General features: G+C 40.8%; 1 protein-coding gene across 1 annotated transcript in view; it reads right to left on the bottom strand.

Moving 5' to 3' along the window:
- Nucleotides 1–992: 992 nt before the first annotated feature.
- IL31RA (interleukin 31 receptor A) overlaps nucleotides 993–12,628 on the bottom strand; it is a 64,243-nt gene continuing 52,607 nt past the window's right edge. Inside the window, 4 exon segments of the mRNA XM_043546922.1 lie at nucleotides 993–5,434; nucleotides 5,437–5,893; nucleotides 7,350–7,428; nucleotides 11,521–11,614. Of these exon segments, the coding sequence (XP_043402857.1) occupies nucleotides 5,304–5,434; nucleotides 5,437–5,893; nucleotides 7,350–7,428; nucleotides 11,521–11,614 (761 nt within the window). The 3' untranslated portion in view covers nucleotides 993–5,303.

The following is a 12,628-nucleotide window of genomic DNA, read 5'->3' as shown; positions in this document are numbered from 1 at the left end:
GTGCTAGGTCTCATCTCAGCTAGCATGCTAAAAATAATAAACGGGGTGTTTTTTTCAAACCAGTACCTTTCCCATGCACATACCACTTACCATCTCTGAGGTTCCCCAAGACTGGGAAGAATCTCAGGGAGGTAAAGTCACAAACATATATTACAAAAATGCTATCATGGCCTGTCTGGAAAATGAACAATAATCAGATTTTTTTTTCATACTCCAAAAGCTACAGCACCTGCAATGGCCAGACCATCAAGGACAGGGCCTCTATCAAATGCCTGGCCAACCTGGAGGGCCTGGCCTGGAGAGCCTGGCCAACCTGGGGGGGCAAAAAAGAAAGAGTCGGGATGAGACATTTTCAGACTTCATAGCAGTGTCTTCCCCCCCCTTCCCCCCAAATCAAAGCTGGGTGAGAAGTGGAGGCAGTACTGAGGACCCACAGGGAGAAAGAAATGGAGCTCATAAATAAGACTGTGACAGTGGCCGAGGATAGCACTGCAGTCACCAGGGAAAGCATTACCATAGCCAGAGAGAGCTTGGAAATGGACAGGGAGATACAGAGACAGTTTATGGAGGCTATATCAAGCCAAAATTCACGGCTTCATCACAGGCTGATGCTAGGACAGCAGGTGCTGCAGCCCTGTGTACTGGGACCCAGCCATGTTCTTCAGCCCCTCAACAATACAATATTGGGACCACCCCGCAACTCTTCCCCGATCTACCCTTGCAGCAGTGGTCCCAGAGGCCATTCTCCTTGTAGAGTCAACCTCTGGGCACAGAGGACAGTTGCACCAGGGACCCCAGCGCCCCTGATAACTTTGCACTGTGCCACTCAATCCCAGAAGTCCCGTGAACAACAAGAGGCAGAACCAAAGCATGTACTCCCTGGGACTTTCAGGCCCTCCACCCCTTAACTGTTGTTCTGCCCTGCATTGCATCGTCAATTTTAGCTGCACTCTTGTTTTGTTAAATGTATGTTTGACTAAAAGTTGTTTTAGTATTGTTTCTATAACAACTTTATTTTTGGTCTGTTACACTACTGTTGTTTCATAATAAAAAAATTAAAATTCATACATTATGACTCATTATTGCATGAAAGTCAGAAACTCTTAAATAAAGTTAAAATAATGTGCAGAGTTTTTAAAAAGTACTTGAACAAGGCCTCACTGGCATCACCTATAAGCACTGCACACAGTGAACCCAAATCCCCCCTCCATGGGCTAATGGCTGATTTTTCAGGGATGAGACTCAAAATAAGAACAATAGGCATCCCTAACAATATTTCCCCTTGTGTTTCCATTTACAATGGGACATCTGCTGTTCTTACCACTGAGCAAATATTCTCACGAATATTGTGCAGAATACAACATAGTGATATAATGGGTTGGCATGTTTTTTTTCTGCTGCTTCCAACCTATTACACAAATGGCACCATCTCCCTTTCAGACAGCCAAATGCATACTTGACTATCGTTCTGCAACTACTGAGTCTGCAATTAAAAAGTTCCTTCCTTCAGTCCAGACGGCCTGTGAATGGTGCATTAACCAGTAGGGACTAAGTTAGGTCTCCCAGAATAACTGAATGAACTAGAGACACTTAATTTGAATTTATATGTCCCACCACTAAAACCTGGATCCTCAAAAACCATCAGTACAGCTACATTTCTCATTGGAAATTAATGCTACTTTATATTTGACTTAGCACTTTTTATCCAAGGATCAAAATGTGCTTTAAAATATAGTCTCACTACTCATTTGACAAATAGATATTTTACAGAAGAGGAAACTGAGGTATGGAGAGACTCATCCAAGATTACACAGAAAGGGGAACAGAGCCAGTCCTAATTCCCAGTCCTATGCCTTTCTCACCAAAACCCATCCTTCCTCACTTCTCATTGCTTAGAAAATTTAAGGGTGTGTATTCACATGCTCAAGCAGTAAAAACAACCAACCAAACACAAAAACCCCACTACTACCTTAAAATTCTTACTGATTTATTTTTTAAATAACTGATACAGAGCAGATGCATTCAAAAATAAATGAAAACATCTGATTAAAATAGTGCATTAGATATGATAGTTGTGTGACTGCAATCACTTGGCTTTTTTATACACAAGTATTTGACTGTATGGAAAAGATTACAGATTATTGGTCTTGTTCATGCAGTACATGCATTTATGCATACAGTCCAGTATTTAATAAAGATTATAGTGTAGACTGTCCTACATTTTAGACCACTTTCTCTAACTGGTCTATAAACCAATGCTGATCTGTGAAGCACTTACTGGTGGTCTTCAGAAAGCTGGTCACATGTTTGTCTCCTTATTTCCAGCAGCTAAATTGCATTAATACTTCCCTAATATCACTTCCCCACGTAAACAATTGATACAGATGCCACAATGATATTATTTGATGGTCAATGGGAGGGAAGATGGTCCAGGAGACAATCTCTGCATTCACACTGAATAAGTTTGAGCAAAGTTCTAGGCAATTTGGTGTTTGCAGGAACATGTTTCCAAAGTTTTTTTAAATAGTAAATGTTAGTATCCATTAATTATACACAACAGGCAATGCACACTTTCCCACAGTCTCAATAAGCAGCCTCAGCTCTGATTTGGAGGGATCACCCCTAAGAGTAAGAGGATTAAGTTGACTCTCCATGCACATTCAGTACCCCAGATGAAGAATGCCAGCCAGGATGATGATGATGATTACTGTAGTGCCTAGGAGTCCTGGTCTTAGGGTGCCAATTAATGCAAATTCTGGTAGCCAGCAGACCAACAATTCATTTCACATTGGTCTCCCAACCCTTTTCACATTGTAACAATTTCCGGGTACTGCCAATGTGGGCTACATTCAATTCACTGGTTTCAAAATTAATGGCTTTATAGCCCATTATCAGTCCCTGGCACCATTTAGAATTTATCTACACTGCAGCTGGAAGCATGCCTCCCAGCCCAGGTAGACACACACACACTAGCTCTGCTTGAGCTAGCATGCTAAAAATAGCAGTGTGGACATTGCCGCACAGGACAGCCAACCGAGTACAAGCCCACCCAACCGCTTGGATCTTTACTCAGGTAGCTAGCCCATGCCGCTACATTCACATAGCTATTTTTAGCCTGATAGCTCAAGGAGATCTAGCACACATCTGTCTGTCCATGTGGGCTGGGAGGAACACACTTAGCTGCAGTGTAGACATACCCTCAGTCACCTTTGTTGTGCTATTGGGATAAAATGCAAAGAAAATGAAAATGGTTAATAATATCTTGAAAATAATCAATGGACAAGCCACGTGTCTCATTAGGCCTGGCTGCCCAAACCATGAATGGGGACTTGAACACTTGTCATTTTAACTTTTAATATTTTTTACTGAGCTCTGTCAGTGTGATTGGATCTATATAAAAACAGAAGGCGGCTTGGCCTTTACTCTAACTGACTTTTTGATTCCATTTTTCAGGTCTATAAAGACCCAGTCCCCCTATGAACATTTTTCTCTTTTGATTTTTAATGTGCCTCTGGTGTAACCACAAGAGTTTCCCTCTTCCATGCTCAATAGGTTTGCTTATTTTGATTTGTCAAAAACATCTAATACACTTGGCATATTACAGTAAAAACATTTTAAAAATTCAGGTGAATTATTTCCAACATTTGCAACCCATCCAAAAAAAATTCTTTCCCTTCAAACATTTCACTGAGACCAGTTTGAGTAACCTGCTCAGGGAAAGCCTGGAAAGACAGGCAGGCCTTGCAGCATGTCTTGGGATGTCAATAAATCGGATCAAGGGGCAGAGGCTGAGGGAAGTCTAGAGTCAACGAGCCATCACAAATGAAATCTGCCACTAACTCCCTCCTGTTCATGGGGTTGAGAACTGTTAGATATTGTATCTCAGTTAATCACAATTAACCGACCCTCCTAACCTGAATAATAGTATTTGAGACATCACCAGAGTGCATACAGAATCATCCCAAAGAACAGGAAGATGGGGATGGTAGAAAGACAGGCAGTAGAAACCAAAGGGAAATTGGAATTAAGTGCTGAAGTATCCACTTACAAGTGTGCATATCTGGGTATTAAGCAACTGAGATGGGTCATTTTTTTAATGTTTTTGCAAATCATCAAATTATCAGAATTCTCTATGGGACTGATTCTGATCTCATTTCAAGAGTAACACTACTGAACTCAATGAAGTTATATAGCGCAAAATTGAGCTCAGGACTGAGTCCTACTTGCCTAGACATTTCTAAAGATGGCATACTCAAAAAAGATTCTAGGATTTCCAAGTGTAATTTCCAGAAAGTCTAGGTTTAATGTAATAATCTTCCAGGGACTCCTTTGACTACTCAGTTCGATTAAGCATTTTCCTTTAATTAGAGGAGAAACACTGCATTGAATATAGATTCAGTGCTCTTTTCTACACAAGAGGCTGTGTTCAATTAAGCCATTTCAGTCAAGGAAGTCAATGCATCAACTGGAGAAGCAGCTGGAGGGCCAGGAGAGAACTACAGTGACAAAAGGAGTAAGATGATAGGATGGGGCACATGGAGTGACAATGAGTGACAAACAAACAGGAGAAATGAAAAACAGAGTAAAATACAGAAGATAAAACCAAGAGAAAAGGAAACAGGAGCATGACAGAGAATCCAGCAAAATCTATGGCCACAGATAAAATCTTATCAGACACAAACAGGAAGCAGAACATCCAAACCAGACGATTAAAGTGGCAAGAGGAACAGTGAAGCCTCCAATTATTTGACAAATAGCAGGAACACTACAAATAGAACTGAAAACAAAAGTTAAGGGAAGGAAGAATGGGAAAAGAGAAGTTCTATTTCTTGTAACTTTAAGAAAGAAGAAAGGAAGGGATTTGAAGATCCTGGCTATGTTTGAGTAAGCATGCACTGCCTTAGCAACAGCCAGCTTCAGGAAGAGACTGTCAAGAAGGAAATCAGCATCCTGCTTGCACTGATGGATGCTGTCACGGTAAAAATAAATTTGTTTTAGTAAACTGGAAGGGGAGGGATAAGAAGAATTAAGTGTGCTTCCTTTGCCTTACTACTGGCACATATTTCTCTGTCTGTTAAACAGAATAATATGAAGTCAAAATTAACAGATGATGAAATGCATGAATTCCTTCAAAGTGGTTCAAACAAACTAGGAATTTTCAGTCAAGTAAGTGATGCCAAGAGAACTTGAATGCATGTATTTATGGAAGGCAACACTCCCTCCAAGAGAAAGCAGGAGACCAGCTGGACAGTACAATACCTCAAAATGACTTTGCAGATATGTACTGATCAGCTGTGGTCAGTTCAAAGGATGTCCAGTGTCACATGTGGTTGCCTTAGAGTGTTTCGCTGGAAAGGGGCTAAGACAAGCAACTGGTTTTTGGCTTCCTTATTGTATTCTGGCAAATTCACAGAAATTAGAAATTCCCTTGTATTACAGAATTTTTCAGATATGGATTGATTTTAGTTTCTTCTTTGAAATCTGTGTGTTCTAGAATTTCCTCCTTTTCATTCTCTTTGGAATTCTTGACTGAAGAATGCAAGGACTTACATAAGCCCTCTTTTGATATTTCTAGATGCTGATGTTGGATTCTCCTGGTAGGGATCAAAGCTGAAAGCAGCATTTGACTCCTGTGGTCTTGTTCTGTAACTATATATGGAATTGATGGTGATAGTGGTTTTACAACTTCATATTCTTCACCATAAAAAATATTTTTATGTCCATTACCTACGTCCTTTTTACAAACATTTGTATGTTTAGAATCATAGTTCTCATGACTCTTTACTAATAATGCAGTATGGTCTTCAGCAAGAAAGCATGATTCCAAAACACAGATGCCTTCAGGATCTACTGTCCCATCCTCAGATTGTACTTTCTTCAGAGGCGAATTATTCTGTCAGTAAAAAAAAAAAAAAAAAAAAGACCCTTGAAACTTACATCAGTACAAAGAAAGATACATTAGAAAGATCTTTTAAAAGAACACCCCCCCCCACACACACACTTCAGCTCTGTTCAAGTCTGTATGTTTAAGAAGCCAGTTAACGAAACCTTGATATGCATTTCTCTTGAAAAACAGTTTTCTGAAAAGTGACTATGAAAATGGCAGTGTGAAGCTCCACATTTATTGTCTCAATGATTCCATATCAAATTTTCTCAGTTTACTAGTAAAATGACTGTTTTCTAACTGACAAGCCCTGTAAACTCAAACTGTGCCAGGAATCACGCTAGAGTATTTTCATTTTGCATATGACCACCGGTAAATTCTACAGGCAAAATTTTCCCTGAGTTATACCTGCAACCCCATTGTCTTTAAATTACACTTTTAGTGACATCTGTCCAACTCTATTAGATTTCAATAAATACTATGCAAATAAATGAAAATGATCCAGTGGCAAAACTGAAGATATGATACGATAATATGATAGGCACTAAGGAGGAACAGGTCAGTTGGACTCACTCTGCTCTTTATACCATTGGGTGGGGAAGGTGGGGCCTGAGGATAAGCAGGGCACAGACACAGCTCAACGGACACTGTTGGCCAAAAGATTCTGATCTCAAGCACATGTGCACCAAAAGAAAAATACACAATGACAGGCACTCAGAGAAGAACCTTGATCTTAGTCTACCACAGGAAAGCTGAGAGGGGGCCTGGGAAATTAAACACTAAGAACTAAGGGTGACAGAGAAGCACTCTCAGACCCTCTCAGAGACAGGCATGCAGACTCCTGCATACCTGTCATCTCCTGTGAAGGGTCAGGCTAGGACATTCTTCATGAGTGTTTGTCAGTTTTTGTTAAGTTTATCTTTTATCTTTCTCTGCAACAAAACTTCACAAAAGTATAAACATCTGACAGTTTTAGTAATATGGTTTTGTTTACACTTATTCTGTATGAATTTTGTCTTGTAAAAAAGGGTAATAAATGCTATAATTTTAAACATGCTACTGTGACTCATATTTTAGGATGTAAACTCTTAAGATATGTTGTAATCTAATGAGAATGGGCGAATTACTTTAGAGATGACTGCCCACTTAACTGGGCAGACAGATGAGCATCTGGAACATAGGTCCCATCACAGGCAGAAACTCATCTCATTCAAGACAAGTTGGGGAAAATGAACTACAGGAGTACAACATATCATGCTATATTAGAAAGTAGTAAATATAGGTGCCTATGGAGGTATCTATAAAAGAAGGTTACGTTTGGTCAAATTCATCCCTGAGAGAGCATCATTATAATCATCACTGATTTAATTTATCTAGTCCATCATGCTTCAATTGTTTATCAGAAAATTTACTCACATTTACCCACATCACATATTTGTTTTTCTTAACAGCAATCTGATGTTACCTTAAGCACATCAGTAGGCCACTCCACAGCAATGCTCTCTGCAGGATTTGGTATATCAGGCCAGCAAACCTTTTTCAACCTGCAATTCAGAAAGGAGATTTGGCCTTTTGATGTAGGAATTAGATGACTGACATGATGAATGCCATAGGAATACTGTACCAGTACATGAAAGGATTAAATACAGAAAATGTGAATGGCGAACATTTGTCAAGGGAAGTCCTTTCTCTGTATTCATTATCTAATTATTATAATAAGGGGAACTCTTATTAGAGAAGTCAATTCTCATGGGCTAGAGAAAAATTGTTTAAAAGCAATACCAATGAGTTACCTGGAACCTGAGTTTTTGGTTTAAACCAATGTTTACCATTAAATACAGAAAATAAAGCTGCAATTGTAACTATTCCAGCTACATAAGCCAAATCTTTATTATGACATGCCTAAATTAGGCTTAGAATGAAGAGTGTCTGGGTTATTTTTTAGAGCATGTCCTCATTGTAAAGTTAACTTAACTCCTCTTGAGTTAACCTAGCTCAAGTGAGAACAGCCGCAGTGCAAAACAATACAAGAACTCCTCAATGTGGCTTTATTAGCAGCTGATGAGTTGTGCTGACTTGAGATGAAGCCAATACCTAAGGCTACAATTCTGTCACGGATTCTGTGGCAGGGCTTGGGCTTTGGCTTCAGCCCCAGCTGAAGCCTGAGCCCCACCGCCCTTAACTTAGCTTCACAGAGTGCCCTGTGGCGTGGGGCCCCAGGCAGTTGTATTGATGTAGTGAAAACTGCATTACTGTGTGTACATTTCTGTGATTTATTGTTTATTGCCCATGTCCTCTTCATACCTTTTATTAAAAATACCCATGCCAAAATCATAGCCTTACCAATACCCCTGAGAGGCAAGCCAACTCGAGTGAAGGGTTTGCGCATGTGGATGACATTCGAGTTAACTCTGCAGCAAAAATGTGCTCTTTGTTTTTTTGTTTTTTTTAAACTGTAACATAATTATCAGCCTATTTCACAGAAAAGATTGACTGCACTCAAGACACTGTCTCCAAATCAATACTCAGCAGTCTGTAGCAGTCAGAAATAAATTTAAAATTAGAATTTACATGGGAACACAACCTGAACAGTAGGAGCTCCCAGCCAAAATAGGGCAGAGCCAATTCATGTATTTATATATTAAAAAGTGCATAAACCACTTTAATAAACATTAGTAACTAAAATTAGCTTTGTGAATGCTTTAAAGACAAACAGAATTGCTGCCTGTACCAATTATATCCTTGAACTCACAATTATTTCCATGTGTGCATAACTGTACTCACATAAGTAGTCCCTTTGAAACCTATAGACTACACATATGAGTAAAGTTATGCAAGTACTTAGGTTTTTGCAGGCTTGGGGCCTAGTTTTTCATAAACATATTAAGAGAGAGAGAGAGAGAGACAAAAATATAAAAGACAAGAGACTACAACAATGTTGAGGCTATATAAGCTCTATGTTACAGTGGGTACTATAAGTGGAGCTGGCACTGCTACGTACCAACATTACTCGAAGCTTCCTATTATAAGACCCCGTTAACAATCACTATAACTTTACCAAATTTTAACATTTGGGGGCTGAAATTTTCCACATCAGATGGCTGCCTTCGGCAGATTTTTAAAGTTTCAGCCTAAACAGCTCAGTCTTTTCTGACAATAAGTTAGGGGAAAATATGTTGTTTTGCAGTGTTAAAAAGTCTTAGGACCATTTCTTGGTGAAGTTTAGGAATCCTATGCTTTGGAGCAGGGACTGGAAATTTGGCCAGGGGTAGCCTTTATGTCAGGGATATGTTTTTTGCTCTTCGTATGAAAATCTGCCCAAATTTGGCCAAATTGTAACCCTTTAAAAAAAAATCAGTTTGCACATGCTCAGTAAAGACTTCTAATGGTTTAGTAGCTAAAGTCTCCAAAGATTTTGTCATCAGTGAGGAGGTACCACACCTCACAGCATCTACATGTGACCAGACTGTGCATGCACTATTCTCACAGAGCAACTGAGCATGTTCCAGCCCAGGACTTCAGGTGCAAAGCCACACTTTCCTTGTAATTCTGCTCCAGGCCAAGGCTGGAACAGGCACCAAATATGACAGTAGGGAGACTCTCTTATGTTAACTGAGGGTGATTAACAAGCAGTACTTAAGTGGCAGAAAGGTGCGAGGATGAGGATGGAATGATCTTGCAGAGAACTGCTGTGCCTAAGGATGCATCTGCCATTGAGTCCTGCACCAAGGTGTAGTGTGCTGCAAAGGTGTGTACCGACCTCCACGTGGCTGCCCTACGTATGTCTGAAGGGAGGCCAGGGTTGAAGCCTGCTTTCTCATGGTGTGAGCCCACCCCCCCGGGGCGTGGGGGAAAGGGGATGGAGAGGGAGGCCCAATAGTAGGTAGCAGAGTTTAATGCAATCAGAAATCCATTTGGAGACTCTCTGGATGGTGATGACCTGTACCCTAAGTCACTCCGCTACTGCAATAAACAGTCTAGAGGACCTCCTGATTGCTAATGGCCTCTCCAAAACCTAGCAGTTAGTGGGCATGTAAAGACAGAGCAACCTTCCATTGGAGGGTGGAACATACTAATTGCCAGTAAGAGGACTCTCAAAGAGCTGAGGGCGAGACCCAATGACTTTAAAGACAGAATGTAATCCAGGATGAAGATAATTCCCACTGTTGTGCCCAAGACAAGAAACATCTCCACCTGGCTTGGTAACATTGTCCAGTGGAATTCTTCCTGCTGCTGGAGAAAATATCTTGTACAGCCGAAGAACACAACCATTGTAAAGCAGATGCCCATCCAAATATCACGCGCTGAGGTGGAGCGCATGTGGACTGATGCCTGATCTCGCCGTTGTACTGGGTCAGCAGTAGGGTGACTAGATAGAAAGTGTGAAAAATCAGGACAGGGGATGGGGGCGTAATAGATTCCTATATAAGAAAAAGCCCCAAATATCAGGACTGTCCCTATAAAATCGGGACATCTGGTCACCCTAGTCAGCAGATTGGGGAAGTTTGGGATGAGAATTGAGGGCAGGATGACATGTGGAGGAGATTGGGAAATCAGAATTGTCTGGTCCAGCAGGGGGCGACCAGAATGTCCGTTGTTCTGTCTCATCAGCTCTTGTGCAGCACTCCAGGCAAGAGTGGTCGTGCAGGGAAGGCGTAGTTGAGTTGGTCTGATCAGGAGAGCATTGCCCTAGGAACAATGGCCGAGAGCTCCCCTGGAGCAGTATGTGGTGCATTTGCTTTTCAACTGGGAAGTGAATAGGTCTCTGGTCGGAGTCCCTCATCATGTGAACATGTCATATACCCACTGAGCTGTGAAGTTCCCACCTGACAGTTGATAGAGCATCTGATGAGCAAAACATCCGATGAGTGAGTCTGTGACTACCTTCTGCATTCCAGGAAGATAGACTGCAGACAGCAGGATCTGGGGACTGATGCACCAGTTTCAGAGATTTGCTGCTTTATATGCAGAGGCGATCAATCTCATTCCCCTTGTTGATATAGAAAACAGTGGTGGCATGGGTGTGCCACTCTGTCCTGGCTGGCTCTGGTATGGCTTCGTTAGTCAGTAATGCTATTCTGGCCGATCCCGACGACACTCATTAAAAAATAAGGCATTAATTAAATTTGTGACTGCACTCCTTGGAGGAGAATTGTATATCTCCTGCTCTGTGGTTTTACCCACATTCTGCCATATATTTCGTGTTATGGCACTCTTGGATGATGACCCAGCACATGCTGTTCCAGAATGGGGATTCAAACCTGAGTTTCCCACACTCCAAGCAAGCATTCTAACTACTGAACTTAAGGTTGCACAGACAATCTTAGTTCTGACATTTCCTAACTTTTGATTGTCTGACTTTGCAACCTACATGGTCTTTAAATATAGGGTGAGTGTGAGTGAGAGATATAGTTGCAAAAACAAATACTAGTGAAGAAATACATCTATTGGCTGCAGTCACAATAATTCTAAACATATGTCTATTTGTTTAATTTTAGCAAATCAGGACATTTTCTTATCTCCAGACAGATTTGAGTCTTTAACAAGCCAGCATTGTTTTTAAATAAAAATACTAACTTTTTATGTGTTAAAATGCATTATTTTCACCTTTAACAAGTACAGAAAAATTTACTCACGTGTGTTTTTTTAGAGTACAGGTTATGCCAAGGATTAATAATAAGAGCATACAAAATCCAAACGGTAATGTTATAAAAATAAAGTCTTCTTCACCTTTAGAGAAAGAACAAGCATTGAAACATTTCTTAGTATATTACACTAAAGAGCAAATTTTCACTTTTAGACTATATAATTAAAGCCATCTTATTAGCACAAGTTATAAAAGCTCTGGTTGTCACATCCTTGACCAACTGACTAAGATACTGTCTGCCACTGTACAACACATGCTCAGGCCTTGTCTATACTACGGGGGAGATCGATCTAAGTTATGCAACTTCAGCTATGTGAATAATGTAGCTGAAGTCGACATACTTAGATCTACTTACCGCGGGGTCCGCACTACGCTATGTCGACGGGAGATGCTCGATGTCTAGTTGGCAGCTGGTATCAAGCCACAAACCAAACCAGAAAATAATTATTTGGTTCATTTCCTACAAATGTTCAAAATCTGTCATCAAACCAGAGAAGTTTAGGTAGCTTCAGCAAACTGTCTCTGGGCATATCCATTACTCATAACGTTTAGTCCAGTGGTTAGGACACTTGCCTGGGATGTTGGAGATCCAAATTTGATTCTCCTTGCTGGAGCAGTAACTCAAACTCAGCTCCTAACATGAGCATCCTAACCATCAGACTACATGCTAATCTGAAGTTGGTTGCTCTCAGTATCTCCTGTTGAAGCTGCTCCACGTTGTATAAATACTTTAATATTCACAGGACCAAAGAAAGAAAGAGTGAGACTGACTCTATATCCTGGTGATCATCTGGGAGGCAGGAGATTTAGATTTAAACCCCTCCTCTGAATCAGGGAGAGAGTACCCCCCCCCCCCCAACAGCTTTTAGCTTTGCGGTTAGACTGCTCACCTGGAATGTGGGAGATCTGAGTTCAAGTCCCTGCTCCAAAGTGGGGATTCAAACCTGAGTCTCCCACCCCAAGCAAGCATTCTAACTACTGAACTAAAGGACAGACACCCTCACCCTGACAGTTTACTGAAGCTGGCCCTGTAAAACTTCTCAAATTTGATTCAGTTGCCTTCAGCTGGGAAGAAGTTTTGGGTCAACCAAAAAAAC

The sequence above is a fragment of the Chelonia mydas genome, chromosome 5, assembly GCF_015237465.2.
Source record: "Chelonia mydas isolate rCheMyd1 chromosome 5, rCheMyd1.pri.v2, whole genome shotgun sequence".
In the NCBI taxonomy this organism is placed as follows: Eukaryota; Metazoa; Chordata; order Testudines; family Cheloniidae; genus Chelonia; species Chelonia mydas.
This window is presented reverse-complemented; position numbering and strand designations above follow the sequence as displayed.